At 39.6% G+C, this 21565-nt stretch overlaps 1 protein-coding gene across 2 annotated transcripts; it reads right to left on the bottom strand.

The window, feature by feature from the left end:
• Window positions 1-8851: 8851 nt before the first annotated feature.
• On the bottom strand, window positions 8852-15132 carry EMB3006 (embryo defective 3006). 2 transcript variants are annotated; one of them, XM_086257193.1, is made up of 10 exons: window positions 15041-15132; window positions 14770-14845; window positions 14482-14576; window positions 14327-14395; window positions 14130-14159; window positions 13352-13384; window positions 11338-11408; window positions 10588-10669; window positions 9272-9364; window positions 8852-9144 (listed from the first exon to the last, which is right to left on the bottom strand). In XM_086257193.1, exons 3-10 carry the CDS (start codon window positions 14557-14559, stop codon window positions 9085-9087), a joined length of 516 nt encoding a protein of 171 aa, XP_086113319.1. In that variant the 5' UTR covers window positions 14560-14576; window positions 14770-14845; window positions 15041-15132; the 3' UTR covers window positions 8852-9084. The 2 variants fall into 2 exon arrangements, with proteins under 2 accessions (XP_086113319.1, XP_086113320.1); XM_086257194.1 differs by having other exon boundaries at window positions 14982-15114.
• Window positions 15133-21565: the final 6433 nt, after the last annotated feature.

Genomic DNA, 21565 nt, shown 5'->3' with positions numbered 1-21565 from the left:
AGAGGCAATTTATAACCATAGGGAAGAACGTGAAGTAGCTAAGACGTTGGGTTCCTTGTACGCACACACATTTTATTGGTTGTTGACATGGGTCTAATTGTATGCTATTGCTTTTTATTAAGCGAGGCGACCGTGGCTCGTGACGATCCGGCGGAGGATCGAAACTAGATTTCGCAATTTGTGAGTAGACCTTGATTTTAATAATTTATGTTTTGTTATATGTTTTCAATCTCTTGTTTTAAGTTGAACCTACCTTGAGTGTTAAATCCGAAATTATTCTCAAATAATCATTTATACTCGTTGATTTTCCTCTTATCTTGAATTTCATAAATTTTACGAACAAGAATTGTTTCAACATATTTTATATGTGTATTCTTGTGGAAAGTACCTTGATTTGAAATGGCGTGTTTTAATTTCAATTTGTTTGTGGGAGGATTTGTTATATCTAGTATGATTATCTTAATGTTTATTTACTTTTGGATGTGGAAATGTTAGGAATTGAGAATGCATACTTGGATAGAGTTAGATTTGTTAAGGAGAGTTTTGGAAGGAATTGAAAAATACTTAACCATTTATCTCAAAGTGAGTAGAGATTTAAAGAGTATTTAAAAACTGCTGTGTAAATGTAAGTACTGATCAGACGAGCCTGCTTGTGTAAAATGCACGGGATTGTGGCCAAGATGCGAGCCTGCTTGTGCGGAGTGACCCCTCCGTACGAGATTGTGGCCAGAATACGAGCTTGCTCGTGCCGAATGGTACGAGATTGTGGCCAGGATACGAGCCTGCTCGTGCGGAGTGACCCCTCCGTACGAGATTGTGGCCAGGATACGAGCCTGCTCGTGCGGGGTGACCTCTATGTACGAGATTGTGGCCAGAATTTGAGTTTGCCCGTGCATGGGATTGTGGCCAGGACATTGTCTACAATACAAGTACGAGTATAGTGTAGTTTCATTATTCTTCCAAGGAATTCCACTTCAAAAGTTTAAACGAGAAATTTTATGCTTTAGCTTGATTCTTGGACTTCTAATTTTGCATGATACTCTTATTTAGGAAGTTCTCAATGAATGACTACATTTCGGTTTTATTCATTTATCTTATGCTAAATGGTTTTATGACGTTTTAGAAATATTTGCGAAATAGTTTTAAAACTGGGGGATTGCAAAGAACGATTGTGAGGTCTTAGAGATTTTTATTTTAAGACTTCTAAAAGGATAAATAAATTTTATGTTTCATTTTCTTAACTCGTCCACTCATTGAGTTTATCTCACATTTTTCTTTTATATTTTGTTTTAATTTTTCCCCCAGATAGTAGCGGTGGTAGACGTCGAGCCATATACGTTGAGGCATAATTTTCTCACTCTCATTCCTCGGACATTGTAGGCGACGTGTCCTCCTTGTTATTTCTTTTAGCTTTAGTATAAAACTTGTTGTTTTAGTAGCTTTGATAACCGCATTTGGATCCTATTATTTTATTTGTGGAGTTTGAGACTCCCTGTTGTTTGCGGTAGAGGTGGCTGTTGAATTTTAGAAGTGTTATTTGCAGATTTATAATTTTTGGGTTAGTCCAATTTCAGGGGAGGTTCTGCCAATTTTTTGGTAGGATTTTTCTTGATTTTGGATCCCACAGGACCTCTTCGGGTTTCAGGGAATAATTGGGGGACGGTCCTGTCAGTAGGCAAAACTTTAATACTGCGTATTTGAAGTGTAGCGCATGGCGCCCCTAATGGTGGTACTTCTAAGGTTAGGGTGAATTCTGAATACTAGCATGTCAATGGGCACCTTTTATTTTATGCACTTAGGTTAGGTTTCACTTCTCAACCCCCTTTCTATTTATTGCTTTCAGTAAATGCTAGTTAAGTGAATAAGTGATGTCTATTCCATTCCTCGTAGGATCGATCTCGTACTTATATTTTATTGTTGAAGGGAATGGTGGGTAATCTTAGAAACAATTTCTAAGGGTGAAAGCATGGTGAATTTTCAATTTTATTAACCTATTCCCTTAACCCTAGAATCCTTAGGTGTAATGAGATATGAAAAACTAGAAATAGATAAGAGATGAGATATTACCCTTAATGACCATCTTGGGTAGAACCCAAGATTTGCAAACATTCATGGGGATGTCTTCTTTCCATGTCCATCTTCAAGTTTAGCTCCACCAAGATGATGAACACTCATTAAGTGATTAATGAATCCATTAAGTTTGTGGATTTTAAAAACAAACATTAATTACATAACGACACAATTTGTAAATAGTAAGAAATTAATGGAATATTGTTATCCTACGTGGAGTAGGATTTTAAATATGGGCTTTAGCTATTAAAAAAAAATTAGTAGTGTTAGACTCTTAAAAAATTAATTTAATGGGCTAATATCTAAATGACCCTAAAATAAAATAAAGAACTATTAAATTAAAAGGAACAAGAGATGAAAATAACTAAAGGACATTGCATAAAAACATAATATAAAGTACTACATAACATAAGATAAATAAAATAAATAAAATAAAACGCTTAACACTTTCATATAAATTCCAGCCCCAAAGGGCTGGAAACTATTTAACTAAGTAGCTAAAACATAAAGGAAAGAGAGAAATTAAAAGTTGTGAAATGAAGTGATAGGACCGCCCTCGGATTTCACCCTGAAACTCGGAGGGGTCCTGTGGGATCCAAAGTCAAGGAAAATCCTACCGAAAATTCGGTAGAACCTCTCCTGAAAATGGACTAACCCAAAATTTATAAAACCTGTCAAAGCACTTCTAAAAACATCAGCAGCCTCTACCACAACCAAAAAGGGTTTCAGATCCGTCAGAATACAATTTAGGCAGAAGTTTCCAAGTTGGTTATCAGAGTCATTAATACAAAATGTGTTACACTAAGAAACCAGAAATTTAAATGAAGTGGAACATCGGCCTACAATATCCAAGGGAGAAAATGAAAGGTATGCCTCGACGTATAATGGCGCGATCTCCACCACCGTTACTACTTGAAGGAAAAAGATTTAAAACAAACAGAGAAATTGTGAGACAAACTCAGTGAGTGGACATAAAAGGTTTTAATAGCGTGAAGTTTTTCGTAAACTCTAAACATGATTTTTTTCTTTTTAAATCCACCTGTAACGACCCGACCCAAGATTTCACTAGAAATTTAAATTTTTATTTAACTATATTTTTAAGAGATTTTTTTTAGGATGTTAATTTGTATTTTAAAGATTTTGGAATTATTTATTTATTTATTTTTGTTTTAATTTAAGCTTGACCCAAAGTTGACTTTTAAAATAAATGGGCTTTCGATTTTGACTTTGGGTCCGTTGAATAGGTTTCGAGCCCACGATTTCATAGACACGTACCACGCGTCGATCTGAGTTACGGTTTGAGAGATATGAGCGTGTGAAGTGAAGGGCAATATTGTAAATTTATAAAAAATGGGATTTTAATACCCAAAAATCAGATTTTGAAGGGGGATCGCTCTCTAGAAATTTCGGGAATACTCTCTCTCTATATTATTTTTTTATTTTTTTTTTCTCTCTCTCCCTGCAGGGCAGGCACGCACACACCCCCGACCTCTCTCATCCTCTCTCTCTCCCACCGAATCCCTCTCTGTTCGCCGACCACCGACCACCCCACCGGTCAGAAAATGACCCTCTCCAACCGGTCATCACAGCCCACTCCTCCTTCTCACCAGTCAACCACCACCAGCGGCATATCGAAGAGAGAGAAGCCGAGACTCACCGCCGGTGATCTCGCTTTTCCGGCGACATTGCGACCTCCGACCACCCCAGATCTCTTCCACTCGACTAGCCGAGCACGAAGGTGTCATCACCTTGCCAAGACGACCACCGTACGCGGCGATTCGAAGAGGAGAAGCTCGCGGCTCCTCCGGCGGGTTTTGTGTTTTCCGGCCAACTCCGGCCACTGTTGGCCTCGACCCAGGTATTGAAATCGATCGTCTCTTCGTCCTCTACAAGTTTGTATGATTGATTTCGTATGATTATGCCCGGAATTAAAAACCCAACTCAGCCACCCACGGCCACCGCGAGCTTCGCCGCGTGTGGTAGCCGATTCAGACTCCCTTCAATGTTTTTATATTTTCTTAAGATTAATGAGCCTATTGGAGTTGAAATTAGGTTGATACATTTGTGTTTGGTTGGGAATCAAGTTTGGGCAGCCGTTGGGTGTGGCGGTAGTGTCGATTTCGGCCACTCCGAGACCACACAGCCACTAAATGGAAATTTGGATGAGTTAAATTGGATAAATTGTTAATTTGTGAACTGAAAATGAAAATTCCCGAGTGTTATTGAACCGATCTTAGGTTATCAGTTGATTGTTGTGTAATTAGACAGGTTGTGAGAACGGCGGGGAATAAATTGTGACAGTTGGTTGTTTGGATAGATTGGGTATACTCGAGGATCTCAATCTTAGTGTAGATTGGTTATCGGAATTATAAATCGAGTTGCGAAGGATATGGAATGCAAGGAAGGCATAATTTTTATCCATCTAAATTTGGAATATTTATGTTGTATGAGTGGATAGACGCGATTAGATTAGGCCTAGGTTAATGGGTTTTTAGTATTGAGGAATTCATCTTTGGGCACTTTCCCTACTACAATTTCCTTTTGGAGTATGCCTAAAAGATTATACATAATTATCTTTCGAACCTTAAAACGCGTGGTCTGTTTTTGTTAGGTTGATGAAGCTTCATCTTTCGTTGATAGTGAGTGGACTTTATTTTTGCATATATTTTTCTAAATTCATGAATTATTCGTGTGGTTATTGAATTTGTTTGAGAGATAATAGAAGTTGAATTGGATTTTTGAATTGGAAGTGTTTTCTTAAATTATGATTTTATTTTTTTGGTTATCATGAGTTTTGAATTAGAAATATTGATTTGAGTTACGAATTTTATGAAGTTACACGAGCAGTTTTAAACCGTCATACTAGTACCCCCCTTCAGCACAGGTATATAATTGCTCTGCACTCGCCTAGAGATGACTCGGCGGTGTATGACCAGCACAGGTGTATAATTGCTCTGCACTTGCCTAGAGATGACTCGGCGGTGTATGACCAGCACAGGTGTATAATTGCTCTGCACTCGCCTAGAGATGACTCGGCGGTGTATGACCAGCACAGGTGTATAATTGCTCTGCACTCGCCTAGAGATGACTCGGCGGTGTATGACCAGCACAGGTGTATATTTGCTCTGCACTTGCCTAGAGGTGACTCGGCAGTGTATGACCAGCAGTTTCCCGGGTACTAGTGTGGCGTGAGTTTTCAGTTGGGAAGTATTTTGAGAAAATATATTACACCAGTAAACGTTTTAAACGACAGTTTCATTAAGGCAATGTATTTTATTTTAGATATTTTAATAATTTTACAGCTTGAGAGTATAAATTGTTTTTCAGAGTTTGATTTACAGTTTTGAGATGGTTTAGAAAGGGATTTATGAAAATGTTTTAAAACTGGGGAATTCTAAAGGAAAAATCAAATTTAGAGTTTACGAAAAATCTACATGCTATTAAACCTTCTATGTCCACTCACTGAGATTTTTCTCTCACGTCTTATTTATTTTAAAAAAATTTCCCAGGTACGAGCGGTCGAGCCAAACACGCCGAGGCAGTTGAAATCATCTCCTTAGTCGGACCCGGTAGGCGCCATTTAATTTTTGTAAAAATTCCATGTAATAGAATAGCAGCTCTGATAACAACCCTACAAATTTTAAGTTGGATTTCTGTGAGATTGTTGGGTCTGAGACCCTATTTGGTTGTGGTAGAGGTGGTTGCTGTATAGAAGTGCTTTTTAACAGGTTTGAATTTCTGGGTTAGTCCATTTTCAGGGGAGGTTCTGCCGAATTTTCGGTAGGATTTTCCTTGAATTTGGATTCCCGCAGGACCTCTCCGGGTTTCAGGGTGGAATCCGGGGGCGGTCCTGTCACCACCAGTTTTAAAACAAATATTCAAACCTTTCCGAAAACGTCATGAAGCCTTCAAATGCATGGATTTTAAATAAACTCAAGTATACAAAAACTTCAAAGCTTCCCACAAAATAAGTTAGATAGTAATATCATTTAAATCCTCAAATAAAAACACTAATAGTCAAATTATTAAATCTCACAACTTAAAACTTAATCAAAGTAAGTTTTTGAAAGGTGAATCATATGTATTCAATTAATTGGAATGATACCCGGAATGGGTGTGATGACACATTAGTTACCAATTTGCTTGGCTAATAGAGCGGATTTGTGATGGCATGACTAGTTTCCAGTAATGCTCCTTTTGAGCTATTTTCTATATGAATTGATATTGACCATTGTCTTGGCATTTGACTTGTTGGTTTACAAGTCGTATATTTGTTAGTAAATTAAAATGAGTTAAGGCACACTCTAGAGACTTCACTTAAGCTCTTGTTGTTGGGTGTGTGAGACCCTACTATATATCTCATAATTGGATATCATAATTTGACTAAATAGTTACTCGGTAAAGACGATTAATGTCTTTTAGAGAATTATTGTTTATTTGTGTCTTTGTTGAGCCATTTGAGCGGAGACACAAAGATTGGGCCAGGTTGGGTAGATATTTATTTGAGAATAGTTTATGTTGATGATTGATTAGTTTGTTGCTTATATTGTATGATGAATTAGCATGGCAACTGAGCATGATAATCAATAATTAATAAATTGATTATATGGATGATAATTGGATATGCTGCTTAGAATGCATTAAAAGTTAGCATAGCATGGCATTGAGCATATCAATCATTATTGATATATTGATTACACTAATGATGTTGAAGTGTTTGGACCACTAACTTGAGACGAAGGGTCACATAACGATGACCTTAGGTTTGATCCCCTAAATCCACCTGTGGAGTTTACTTAGCGAGCTGTGGCTCCCTTTGGACGGTTGTTGTAATATATACAACCATGTGGTTACTACTTTTAAGTGTAAGCTAGGTTTTTTTGATCTGAGGATCAAATGGTTTGGATGTCTCGCTACCCATTCAGTTTTTGTTGACAGGGAGGTAGTTGATACAGTTAATTATCGGTTAGTGTGGATCCACTGTCATTTGTACAGATATACAGGTGTTGCTTCTTCTGCAGGCCAGGTACGCATGCATTGGTGTGCATGACATATAATTCATATGGCATCATGATCATTAATTAATGAATATGATTATGAGATATTGATTAATAGTTAAATTATCAATTAACTATTAAACTATATGGTGGATGCATGTGTGATTTGTGATGAGCTTGCGATGCCATTACTTATTTATTGTTGATAATGATGGTAATGTTTACCACTATTTGAATGTGGTTGTTTATCAGCTTTGATATTACTTCATGCTGAATTATAATGCTTGTTGCCACTATTTGTGTGTGTGATAATCTGGATGTTAATTCCAGGTTTGCTATTGCAGGGTATTTTATATACCGTACTGCTAAGTGTTATTTGTTTCTGTTTGTTTATGGGCTGGTTCAACCATACGAGCTTTATAGCTTACCGGGTTTGTTCTTTCACCTGGTGCACCATTCAACGGTGCAACGGTTGGTTTTGCAGGTTAAGTAAGACTGAGGAAGCAGCATGGAGGACATGTGGCAATTGGTAATTCAAAAGTGGTTTTTCTCTTTTATTTGTAAAGATTTTTGTATTTACTTCAGCTCATTAATATTCAAAACAGTTGTACAAGGTTATTATTTATTTATGTAATCTTGGGGGTTGGTTTTTAATCAAAGTATTTGATTTATTTATTCTACTGTGTAATTTGCATTCTGATCCAACCCTATATTTTGTTTTTAAACTCAGCCTTACATTGATTGTTCGGTTCTAAATACGAGTTTCTGAGATTGATAATTTCATCTAGGGCTGAATGGTTAGTGTGGCATTGTGGCGCATCCGAATCTTTCAACCCGGAGGTTTGGGGCGTCACAACTAGGATGAGTGACCCACTAGAAGTGTCAACTCCTAGTCTTAGACAATACCAACTATTACAATAGTTGTGATTCATAATTGAACATAATATTGATCTTCGATATCATCCTTTCCTTTTGGTCTCCCATATACTTGTATGTGTGTGACCCTTTAGGTTCTTATTCGATTTGGCAGTAAGATCACAATTAACCTAGAAACGCTTTCTAATTCATTGTTCTTTGAACTCTACAGACCACATTGACACCTAGCCACAGTTTATGGCTCTCAAACCAAATAGAATTTAGCCTTGAACCTATTCAGTTATGATTACAATATAGTACGGTCATTTTTCATCTATGTCCAGATTACATCCTAGGTATAGAACTGGTGTCAAAACCCATTACAGGATATAATCATATATGTGACTCTAATACTCTGGCCAGAGACTTTGTGAGACTTTGCACACTCATATGCCTCCATATGTGTGTCAATGCATCCAACGTACACATATAACTCATGCTGGATTGTGTTGGTCCATTTTGTGCGGTCAAAGTACACTAAGCACACACACAAGACATCGGTGATGTCTTAGGCCTGAGGACTAATCAATATCTATCATAACAACAGATTTCCTATTTTATTTATGTCGTAAAGCACCACTACTTTGGTAGACATCACCACCATCACCACTACAATTTGGTCACAACCACCCTTGAAATTGTTACCAATAGACCATTATTGCCATCACCTCCATTGCCAATATTCAATTTACAAATAAAGTTGGTTTCTAAATCTTAGCAACTTGTCAATTATATAATTCTGGCATGACTATAAAAACTTTTTTCAAAGTTTAATTGCATCATAGGATGCTATGTCAATCACACAAAATCTTATAATTAACTTGTGAAAACAGTTCTTAACACCAATAACATAACCACACTGAGAGATATTGCAGCAACTCATTTTGCATAACAGAAATTTTGTTCCAATTATAAAAATTTTCCAGACCCACAAGACCTTCTATACACACTTGAGACCCAAATTACAATTAACACCTGAGGGTTCCGATTATGAGAAAAGTACATGCCAAATCAAGATCTAATCTTTAAATCAATAGCGCGTGAACCAATACGTTTAATCCACAAGAGGCAGTTTTCTCAATATGCTTACCGCAGTCATGGATCATGGATTATGGACCCCATTGCTGCTGTATATTCCATAACTTATATTCCCACTTCTCAACTGCAAAAGATTTTCATAGTTGAAACAGCTCTCTCTCATTGTAGCCAAAAACAAATAGATATTCCAAATATTAATGTTATAGAGGGTTGGAGGTTTGCAAGAATATGATTAGAACTAGAAAGTGTACCTTCTCAACAGCATTTTCCATGCCTGACACATCTAGCCTTTCTTTCTTTAAGAGTTCAAGCCGGTCCCGACTAAGGTGATTACGTTCCTCAGCCTAAATTTGGAAAATGAAAATTAAAAGAAAAAAGAAGCAAAATGTACTCACTAATACTCTGTTGCTACCAAATAGTCATTCCTTTTAAAAGGTGAAAGAACAAATAACAAGGTCAGTTTTGGATGTGAAGGAATCAGTCATAAATCATAATAAGGTTTCACATCAACAAGAAATTGTGGTTGTGTGTGTGTGTGTGTGAGAGAGAGAGAGAGAATTTTAACAAGTAGAGTTGCTGCATTACATTAAGGTAATAGCTACCAGATTTTCAAATGCTATAAACCATCAGTCATATAAATGTAGAAGGGCAGAATAATAAATAAATAAAAAAAAAAAAAAAAAAAAGAGTGGGAACTTCAAGCTGGACTAGGAAAAACAAGAAAAGATGAAATCAATCCATACTGACCAATGAAAATCCAGGCATTAATTACCAAAGACCTTTAGGGATGGCCTAAACACAAAAAGTTAGCAATGTTGGAAAGTTAAGAGAAATATAATGACTGGTATCAACATAACAGAGTCCTTAACCTAAGTGGTCAAAACAAAAAATCATCTGTGCACATGTATTCAAGCACTAACACAAAAAATGTAGCGTCTAAAGATTCTAAACTAAAACAGATTACCATTGAAATCCAAAAGACAAACCTTTTTTCCAGAGCAGGTGCACCACTCTAAACATGTAAGCCTCATCACATTAGCTTATTTTTTAATTTCAGAACACCCTCAACTTTCCATGCCTAGTGCATAGTACGGTTTTTTTTTCAACTTAGACAGAAAACTCTTTCCTGGTAAGAATTTTCTACATCCTTACACGTCCTCTTACATACCAGTTTTATCAACTAATGGAAGGGTGAAAATCCTAAGGTGCCAAGTAGCTTGGTAAAGTGTCCTTGGATTTAATCTTGCCTTTATAAGAATTGGGGGATTTATGAGATAGGGGAGGGCCTCCAATTGACCAAAAGAGGCCCACTGGGCCTCACTGGACTAAAAAAGACCCCTGGAACTTGAATATTTGAACACAATTTCAAAACATCAAACTACCTCTTTTTAGAAAACAAAGAAAAAAAAAAAGCTTTAATAGTTAAAAATGTGTAATTGTAGAAAATCCCCCAAATTTCAAGATGATAACATCTCTACCAAACAGTTGAACAATCCCCCAAAAAACTAGAGTGATAGCATATCAACCAAGCAGTTTTAAACTGGAGTTTAATTTGGAATTTGTGTACCATTTCTAGCATCTTTGTTAAGTACTCGATTTCATTCTTCTTTGTTGTGGACAGATTGCGAGCAACATCCATTACATTAGTCCTGCAGATGAGTCACAACATGTTTGAACAATGAAGTTTACATAAATATGCACTGTAAAATGTAAAATATTATATGAATTTATGAAATGCAACTATATAGATCAAGATGGATAGTATCAGAGATAAAACTCCCTGTTGGACGGTTTTCATGTACTGTAAGTGAGCTAGGGATGTTAGGGCCATTGTGTGCGTGTGTGCGTGTGTGCGTGTGTGTGTGTGTGGGGGGGGGGGGGGGGTGGAGTACTAACAGGAGCTCTACGGCTTTAACAGATGACAAAGCAAACAAAAGGGCCATTATTATAGAATTTTGAAAACTTCATTAGTTTAAATTTACCAAAATAGCCCCCAAAAATCATTAAGATAGTTCTAGCAGGAAGAATATGTTGAATAAATTGGTCTCTTCCCCTTCTCATTCATGTGTTCTGCATGAGCTTATGTATGTTTTTACTTAGAACCATTCTATTGAAACATGAAGTCATACATAGGACCACTTACAATCCAAAAAAGAAAAAGTAAACTTCAGTGCACACACAATTCTAGGTAATTTTATCAGTCAACCAATACATACTAATTTCCTTTTTCTTTTATAATACTTTTTGGCAATTGGAAAGGAGTTATGAAGAGGCCAAATCTACATCCATATTGTTCAAGAAATTAAAAGATACATACTTATCTGAAAACAAAGGATCCAGCCCTTGTTCTTCCACAAGTTGTTCTACAGTATCAAGAGCATTTCCCACCTGCAAGCAGAAAGAGACTTCACATGACAAGAAAAAAGGATGCAGGGGGGCAAAAATAACATAAGAACCAATAGGAGCGTAGCTAATAGTTAATACAGGGAGAAACCTCAGTCCATGGTTAATTTTCCTATTAATTCAATATGTATACTGTGTACAAAGCACATACGGAACATCATATAGCCACAGATGCTATTGCTTTTTAGCCCACATTAATCATCTGGTTAGACATGTGAGTCCTTTAAGGTTGTAAAATGTCTTGATCCGTAAGCATCAGAGATAGTTGTTGCTTGTGTAAAAAATAACAACTTTAGCTTAAGGTTATTGGCAATTCTGTTCAAAATAATGAACCGTAAGCCTGCATTCACATTCAATCCTAAGAAAAATTATTGAGAACTTAAATAGGGAAATCCCAATTCATTGGGCCATTAGATACAATAAAATAGAAAGCCCCAAAGGCACAACATTCTAGGAGCCCAAACTATGGTCCTTATGAATCATCCATAGACACCATTAGTTTCCCTCTCTTCGTAACACCTCTCTTTAAATCAACCATTCCTCCACTTTCTGAATTTTCTTAAAATCATAAATAATCCAAAATTGCATAATGTTTAATGGACATGCATATGGATATGAGCCTATTTATACATGACACATCAAATTCTCAAGGAATTACAGAAGCTCAAAACATATACATGTTAATAACAGATAACCAAATGTATTTAAACAAAACGGAGAGAGAAATTCTTAATTCTACATACTTATCCGATGCTTTGCCTCATCATCATTAATCCAATTTCTTTCTCTCTCTCCTTTCTATTCGTCTATTCCTCTTACTAAAATTTTCATCGAGTGTCATCTGATATCAGACACTTTAATAAGTTGCACCAAAACAAATTTATCATCTTACCCTATGTTTTAAGCCATAAATTTAGTATATATATATATATATATATGTATATATATATATATATATCAAACATGTCAAGGGTATGCAAGGTGTCTAAGCATGCCTCAATATTTTCATTTCCAATGTCCAATTAAATGACCATCTAATGCATATGCAAATTTTTTTATTGTTAACAGCTGGAATAGCTTAAATGGTGATGATAATTCACCCAGAGGAGTTAACATTTCTTGCTATAGTAACTCTACAACGATACTGCAATTACTTTAACATAAACCCCACAAAAACAAACTCATAAATAAGTGAAAAGTTAAGACTCAAATAAAGCAACTATAGGACCCAATTAAAACTTTTTAATAACAACCAGAACGCTATATACACTCTCGAGGGATCCAAGGCAAACTCAACAATGCCAAAATAAAACCAAAAAGAGAAATCTAAAAAAGGCTTTAAAATTTCCTTGACAGAGTAAACTGCCACCTCCTTGTTCACATACATGCATATAACCACTAAAGAACATATGTAATGCATCCACAATCCTGAGGAAGTCTAAAATTACTGGAGGATCAAATTATTAAAGTTAGAAACCATTCAAACATGGACTTCTATTTCAAACTTGCATATACAATTTAAAAAATAAAAAATAAAAGAAAAATACATATTGCTTCTGTTTTCCATTGCTTAAATCCCATCAAGATACCATAGGATGAGGTTTTCTTTCAATCGTTCCATGCTAAGATAACAAACAACAAAGTCACTAAAGCAGACTCATCTTTTGCTGGAAACAAATCATCTAAGCTATTTATTCTACTAAAATACCAAAATTTGTAAGTTATGAAATATTATTATCAAAAGAATGTAAACCATAGCATTTTGATACCATTGGCCAGTATTCTTGAGGTGATCAGAGTGACCTCCCTCAGTTACGACTTACGATTTACTCTTCTCTGATTTAGGATATAATTTGTATCCTAATGACGCATAAGTTGTTTAAAGGAACTGTGCATTAACATCACAGGGAAAATAATAACATGAATACCTGTGTTTCAAGACATAATGACTGAAACTCATCCTGTAAAATTAAAAGGAGAAATTGTTTAGATTTCAGCTTATAGAATTACAAAATACATTATAATGAATCATTTAAAAAAAACAAAAATCAAGTGTAATGTACAGTAATGGAGAATGCAATCTAACAACAGAATCAAATCTCAAGAAAATAAAATTCATGAAGACTATAAGAAGCACCCAAAACCTTTCAGAACAACTGATTATGAAGACTCATCTGATATTTCTTTTGGGAAATGGTTTCTGCTGCCGAAAGAAGAATAATAAAGTTGAGATAAAAGGCACGTCTCATGACCAGTTTGTCTATTTGCACAGGCAAGGGGAAGAGAGAGATTCCAAAAACTTTTCAGCTTATCAGCTGCTTTGATTCAAATTTAAAAGCGGTGCTTGGAAACAGTTTGGTCATTCGTTGGATAAGCCAGGCAAGTGGAGATACGATTTCACCTTCAACAAAGTCATGATCAATGGCATTAATTGGTTCCCTAAAAAGCCTACAAAATGGTTTGTGTTTCAAGTTGCACTTTCTGGAAAACACTTGTTACAACACAAAAAATAGCTTGGTTACTAAAATGTAAAAATTATTTATTCTAGTCAAGAAGTCATCTAAAGTAGGCTTTCTATCAAATAATGTTAGCCTTGATGAGAGCTCGAGTGCATTCCATTCCTCCAATCTTTGGATCTTCTAATAAGAACATTTAAGAAATCAAGAGAAGAATGCATTTTCAATAATGGAAATTGAAATGACGTACCTCTATATTTCCATGAAAAGAAGTGATGACCTGAAAATTTTTATATAATAATCAGTTGGACATTAATTCGAATTTCAAACTGAAAACAAGATAAAATATCTACTTGAATAACATAGGGAATTCACTATCCAAATCTCTGCTTCTAAATTGCAGAGAAAAAAAAAATGTCAAGGTTGATTGTTGAATGACGTATGTACCTGAATAAAAAGCCTATGAAGATATTCTTGCTCAGCAGTTGTAAGACTCGGAAACGCTTTGCGAAATTCCTTTTGTTTTCAGACAGAAACAAGAAAGAAATGCATAAAATTGAGCAAACCCAACCTTAAAAAGATGGAATTGAAAGGAAAGAAACCTGCTTAGAACAGGGAGTGAGTAGAGAACGTATAGCGAGCTTGAAGGATTTCTTCAAGTCCATTTGCTTTGTGCCCATCGTTCACACAAAAGATTCTGATTTGGGACAGAGAACAAAGAAAAGAAAATCAAATAAATCTTAAATTTCTTTCTTTTCTTTTTCTATAAGCACTGGGAGTTGGGGAGGGGGAGTTAACACATAAAATGAGAAAAATCCCTAATTGCAGTGTTAAAAAATATTCAAAAAAGAAATGCAAGAAATTTAAAACAGATATGTGGTTGAAATTACCAAATGCAATAGGTCTCTCCTTCTCCTTAATACTCAATCAAATTGGAAACGCCTCAAGTTCAACCCAATCAAATTCCTGCAAATAAAATAGTGTAATTATCAGTAATTATTTGAATTTTTACAGATGTGGAAAAAACACATCGGTTGAAAATCGGAGAATTTGATTTGAAGAGGAAGACAACAAGTGTAAGAACAAAGAAAGAGAGATTCACAGTTAGAACAGAAATTAGAGAGAGCAAGGCTGCAAGAGCTAAACGAAGAGAGAAATCACTTTCTGCCACTGTAGGTGGGAGAGAGCACGCTCTGGACAGGAGTGGAACGCGCGAGTCTAGAGAGTCGTACTGTAGAACATGCGAGACACCCTATAGTTAAATCAAGGTTAATTTCATTTATATACCTCAACTATACATCACTTATCAACTGGGTATCCCTTGTTCAAAAACTTTTATTCGGGTACTTCAACTTCAATATTTCGTCAACTTAATACCTCTGTTAGTCTGACCGTTACGAAGACCATTAAATGCCTACGTGGCGCTGACGTGGCACACGCGGAACCACCACTAAACATTGACTTGTCTTTAAAAAAGCCACATGAACAAAAAATAATAAAAAAATCAATAAAAATGATATAAAATAGAAAAAAAGATTATTGAATTTTGAAAAAAAAAAAAAAAGGCAAACATAAACTCTCATCCCTCCCCCTCAATCGCATCGCTGACCCAACCCACCCACCTCCTTCCCCCTCTCCGGCCACTGGCCAGCAACCCCCTCCCCCGCGTCGGCAACCTTCTCCCGGCCGCATCTCTCTATCTCTCACTCTATCTCTTTCTCTTTGTCACTCTTTTTCCCTCTCACTCCAGCTGCTTCGCGAGCTCGGTTTCCTGCCTCGACGACAACGGCTAGTTGCTCCGCGAGCTCGGCTTCCATCCCCACCACCACCCTACACCCAGCCCCCGTCCCCAACCCAGCCCCTCCTCAATCTTATATCTCTCGTCTCTCTCTCACCTCCCGCTTTCCAACCACAACAACCAAAACCCAATAAGCAATTAATCTAATTCAAAACAAAAACCAACAAAAACAAACCAAAATCGTCAATCATAATCCCAGTGGCGGATGGGTGGAGGAGGAGGGATTGGGCTGGGTGGGTGGGAGGTGTGACTGGGTGGGGATAGGTAGGTGGGTGGGTGGGTGGGTAGGTGGGTTGGAGGAGGGAGGGAGGGGACGAGTCGGAGCGGGAGGGGGGGGGCGGGTCGGAACGATGGGTGGGAGGGGTGGGTCGGAGCGGGGGGAGGGAGGGAAGGAGGGGATGGGTGGGATAGGGTGGGTCGGAGCGCGGGGAAGGAGGGAGGGGATGGGGTGGGTCGCCGGCGCTGATTTGGTGGTTGGGTGCTGGGGGGAGGGAGGTGGGTCGCTGGCGCTGGTTTGGTGGTCAGGTGCTGGGGGGAGGGAAAGGGCTGGGTGAGGTGGGGTGAGGTGGGGTGGGGGGAGTGGCGGGGAGGAAGGGGGAGGGAGGGAGGGGACTGGGTAGGGAGGTGAAGTCGGGCAGCGGGGGCTAGTTTATTTTATTTATTTTTTTTTGTCTTTTTTTTTCTATTTAATATAATTTTAATGGGTTTTTTGATTTTTTGATTAATTTTTGTACATTTGGCTATTTCTAAAAGACAAGTCCACGTTTAGTGGTAGGTCCGCGTGTGCCACGTCAGCGCCACGTAGGCATTTAATGGTCTTCCTAATGGTCAGACTAACGGAGGTACCAAATTGACGAAATATTGAAGTTGAAGTACCCGAATGAAAGTTTTTGAACCAGAGGTACCCAGTTGATAAGTGATGTATAGTTGAGGTATATAAATGAAATTAACCCTTGATTTAACTATAAAACATATCAATTTGGTTCACAAATTTATCAAGTTATATCAAAATAGTACAAATAACTTTCATAAAAAAATTTAAGCCAAAATGTGATGAATGGACTGAAATACCGCTGAAAATGCAATCACATGTTGTGCACATGACTAGTATATCCATTAATTTTTTAGATGGAAGTTAACTTTGATTTCTTTGGTACAATTTGAAAAAATTTGTAAACTAAATTGACACTTTCTATAGTAATTGACCAAATTAAAAATCACAATAAAGTTCGTAGATCATTTTTGTTTTACAATTTTAGTCTGAGTATTGCTATTTGTATACACTTATATAAGAGAAATTTCATTAAATATCCTTTTAATGAAACAATATTTTATTTAAGGGCAAATTACACAAAAGTACCTCAACTAACCACCCTTGTTCACTTGAGTACCCCAATAAAAAAAAGTTGCTCAGAGGTACCTTAACTACTGATTTTGCACACCCATGTACCTCCGTAACTATTCCGTTGGGGAGGCCGTTAAATGCCTACGTGGCACACTGACATACCCTTAGAAAAATGCCACGTGGACAAAAAAATAATAAAAAATAAAATAAACTTTAAAAAATGAAATAATTATTTAAAAAAACTAAAAACAAAACAATTAAATTAAAAAAAAACAAAAAAATAAAGAAAAATTGCAGCCCCTCCCTCCGCCTCCCACCCCTCCCTCCGAGACCCACCCAACCCCAGCCACCCACCCCTCCGACCCCAGCCACCTTGCCGCCAACCCCACCCACCACGTTGGCGACCCACCCGACCCCTCTCCTCTCTCTCTCCCCGAAACCCCAGCCTAACCCCAGGCCCGAGCCCTCCTCCTTCCTCCTTTCCCGCATCGGCCACCCAACTCAGTGACCCACCCACCTCCCTCCCTTCTCCGGCCACGAGCTCCGAAATGTTTGAAATGTTAGTGAGTGAAATGTTTCATTTTAATTACCTCGGAAACCCGGGAAGACAACTCGTTCAGATCAGAGACAGAGAGAAAAAAAAAACTGAGTGAGAGATAGTTACAGAAAGAGGAAAAACAGAGTGGAGCTCGGGGCAGGACCAACTGGTCTACTTGTTTTCTTTGTATTGGCCATCTTCACTGTAAGACCAACAAAATCAATGAGCACAAGTTATTCTCTCGTCAACCAACACTTCAAGAAGGGAAGTACAAAAACTCACCCGGGGCTCCGAAGCCGTATTTGGCCAACTTCTCAGGAGACAAGAGGTATGCAGCGCTCAACTTTCGGGCGGGTCGACTAAGCACCCTACGCACCTCTTCCACACTATCCTCCGAGAATGGAAGCCTCTCCCACTCACCTCCTGCAAAAACAAACAACAAAAGACTACTATTAGTACAAACACAACATCAAATAATACTCCAAATATACACAGACAATGCATCGGCTCAACCAGACAATCTATTATGTGGAAATTCGTCGGCACTCTATTTATGGTCATCCTCTCACTCCGGTCGAATTCCTAGGCTCCACTCGCAAAAACCATTTTTTCTTCCAATCCTTATGAGCGTCTGGGTGGCCCACCTGTATTTGGCGAGTTATACCATCGGTGAACTGCCCGTTTGCCAACTGCGAGCAGTACACCCACCCTCGCAAATTGGGACTCGACTTAATTTCAAACAAGTGTGAGAATTGAGCCATACTCGGGGCACCATACCCCTCATCCCGGAACAACACATACAACCTAATTAATGTTCTCCAACTATTGGGCGTCAGTTGAGCTGGTGCAATTCCTAACTTCCTTAACATATACTGGAAATAGGGGTAGAGAGGAAGTCTAAACCCATGGTGAAAACTCTTGGCAAAACACAAAATATGCCCCTCCGGCGGGTCACTCAAGACATCACCCTCTCCCGGGAGGCTCAGATGGATATAATCGGGAATTCGGAACTCCACCCTCAATTTTTCAAGCTCCTCCTCCTTCATCCTGTTCTCACACAACCCATCCACGGACCAGTATGTCCTAAGCACAATGTGCCTACCCATATCACCACAACTGGTGGGCGTCTCTCCATCATCGCTGTCCTCACTACCAGTGCCTTTTTCTTCACTTTCCATCACCATGGACAAGCTCTCCTGGACGGTCTTGAGCACTTTGCCCACCCCCATGTTTCCACACCCCATCCGGGGTCGAGGCATATTTGGTCTCATCGGCGTCCCATCACTTGTGGACGCTCGATCAGACTCCCCCTCGTCCATGGAACTGTTATCGTCTGAAGAAGCCATGGAATTTCCGACCCCAACGCACCTGCCCATCCAAGACAAACCACAAATCAAGATGAGAAGTGCTCGGAACACCAAGACAACACCATGGACATAGCAGATCAATACTGGTTTCCCACCCCCCGTATGTGCTCTTATACCCCCAATTTGACAACATTCACTCTATCACCCTTTCACATGATCAGCCACCAATCATTTATCAAAGCCAATATTCATAATATCAATTTAAGGAGAAAAGCAATAAAAACCCAAGCCTTTACCTGTATTCCGCGGCTCCAACAGCTCAGACGGGTTCCAACCCACTTATCTTGTCTCCTATGTACCTGGCCAAAAACACAACACCCAATAAATTACAAAGTCCAAAAATGAAGGCGTGTCGCCTACCCAGTGCTCGGCAAGGTTCATACCCACCTGCACCTCCACCTGCCCCTACTCACATTGTCCAAAAATTCACAATCAGAATTCCAAAGTCCGCACCGGGCCAGACGACTACAATTTCTCACAGTTCTCAATTTTTCCAAGTCAACAACGACAAATCAATTGGCTAGGAAGAATTTTGAATTGCCTACCTCAAAGCACTCGAAACAAGCAGCCCGATCCGCGTTGATCCGAGCAGCCCAAGCTGCTGCCCGCCCACCACACCTCCGGCCCGAGCACCCGAGCTTCCGAGCACCCGAATCAACCCCGGCCAAGCACACCACCGGTCCGGGCACACCACAGCCCCCCCCGGTGCACCCACCCGAGCCAAACAGCACACACCCGAGCCACACACCCCCACCTCGAGCCGCGCCGCCCCTCCAGAACAGACCACCCCGAGCCAAGCCGCCCCCTGCGTGATCAGAACACCCGACCAGTGCCGATCCGAGCGTCTGCCCGCTACGCACCCGCTTCCTCGCGTCGATCCGACCCGACCAGCCCCCCCCTCCGGCCCCTCCTGCGCAACCCAAGGCGAGCCGAGCAAGATCGCCCACTCCCCGCCGCTCACCTGTCCCGAATCCGGCCTGAGCACACACCTTCCCTCCGGCCCGAGCGCGCACCACTCTGACCCGAGCCCTCCACTCCGACCCGAGCACCCCGATTCGAGCACTTTCCCCCCCGACCCGAGCTTTCCCCCTCGCGACCTGAGCAGCTCCGGCCACTCCGAATCTTCCGGCCCGAGCGCCCCAAGCTCAGTAAGCCTCCCCTCACAACTCTCACCCGAGCAGCCTCTCTCTGCTTTAGTTTCCAATCACAGCTGTTTGAGTTATTTTTAATATCTCTCTCTCTCCAAAATATTTCTACAGTACCAAGTGTAAGATTTGGGGTGGGTATTTTATATTTGGACTCTACCACTTCATTCCAGAATCTCATTCACAAAGGACAACATCCCACCATTAAATCAGACGGGATTCACTGAGATTTCGCGAAGCGTCTACTGCTCGGAATACAAGGTGATCAGAAATTCAAAAAAAAAAAAAAAAAAAAAAAAAAGGGATCTCCCATATATAACCCCCCAAGCTTTCTTACAGTACAGCTTTTCTTGCTAAGGAACTTGGGGGAGTTCTGGACAGTATCTTAAGCAGGAACAAGTATGTGGTTACTTGTCGTTCTGCTCAGACTTTTTTTGTGTACAAAGTTCCCAACCAAGAAGTATCTTTTGCTCGGAAACTTGGGGGACTTCTGTTCGTATGATTAATCATCTAGGCATAACGACAAGTCACACAAGGCTTAACATCATGTTGTTTGGGCCTAGGCCCAGAAGCTAAGCCCCTTCTAGGCTTATGGGCTTTTAGGCATCAGCTTCCTAGGCCCAAAGACCAAGCCCTTCCGGGGCTCCTAGCCCCTGACCTCCTAGGCTCCGGCCCCCTAGGCTCCGGCTTCCTAGGCTCCGGCCTCATAGGCTCCGGCCCCCTAGGCTCTGGCCTCTTAGGTTCCGGCCTCCCAAGCTCAAGCCTCCTGAGCCCCCGACCCGTGTCAACTCACTCGGATCCTCGAGATAGGTGACACGTGGCGCTCCTACAGTGCAAGTCATCACAATGGACACGTGTCATCACCGGATTGGTTGACACTCTTCCAAAAGTACTATAAAAGAGGTACTTTCTTGTCACAAAAGGACAATTCAATCAAGATTATACTATTCACTCACTCTGCTCACAGATTCTCTGAACACTGACTTGAGCGTCGGAGGAGCTTCGGCCGATACCACACCAGTGCTCTTCCCGCTCACTTTTGTGTATTTGCGCAGGGTGCTTTGGATACTATTCTTTCCCCACTATTCACTAGTTGGACCCAGTTACCCGTTCTTACCCCACTTCGACATGTCATCCACTCAGTGGTAGGTCAACGGGCCCGCGTGGTTTCACTCGACGTTGACTGCTCTACCATTTTTGAGCATCAACAAACAAGGTATGAGGATATTGAAAATAAACTTAGAGGGTAGGATGAGGGTTCTTACCAATTATTGCTGAGTTTCCCAAAGAATAATGCAAGTCGAACTCCTTCCTCTCTCCCTTCGGTTTGGCCTTCCTCTTCTTCTTCTCTTGTTCTCTTTCTTTCTCTCACTCTTTTTCTCTGTAAAACTTAGAATTTTCGTGGGTTCCTTGGTCTGAACAAGAGTTGGTTTTATAAAAGGAGTTCTTGTGTCTGTTGGAGGGAAAACTGAAGAGTCACATCCTATCTTACG

This window comes from Dryas octopetala, chromosome 9 (assembly GCF_963921425.1).
Source record: "Dryas octopetala chromosome 9, drDryOcto1.1, whole genome shotgun sequence".
NCBI classification, from domain to species: Eukaryota; Viridiplantae; Streptophyta; class Magnoliopsida; order Rosales; family Rosaceae; genus Dryas; species Dryas octopetala.
The sequence above is the reverse complement of the archived record's forward strand: the minus strand, read 5'-3'. Positions and strand labels throughout refer to the sequence as shown.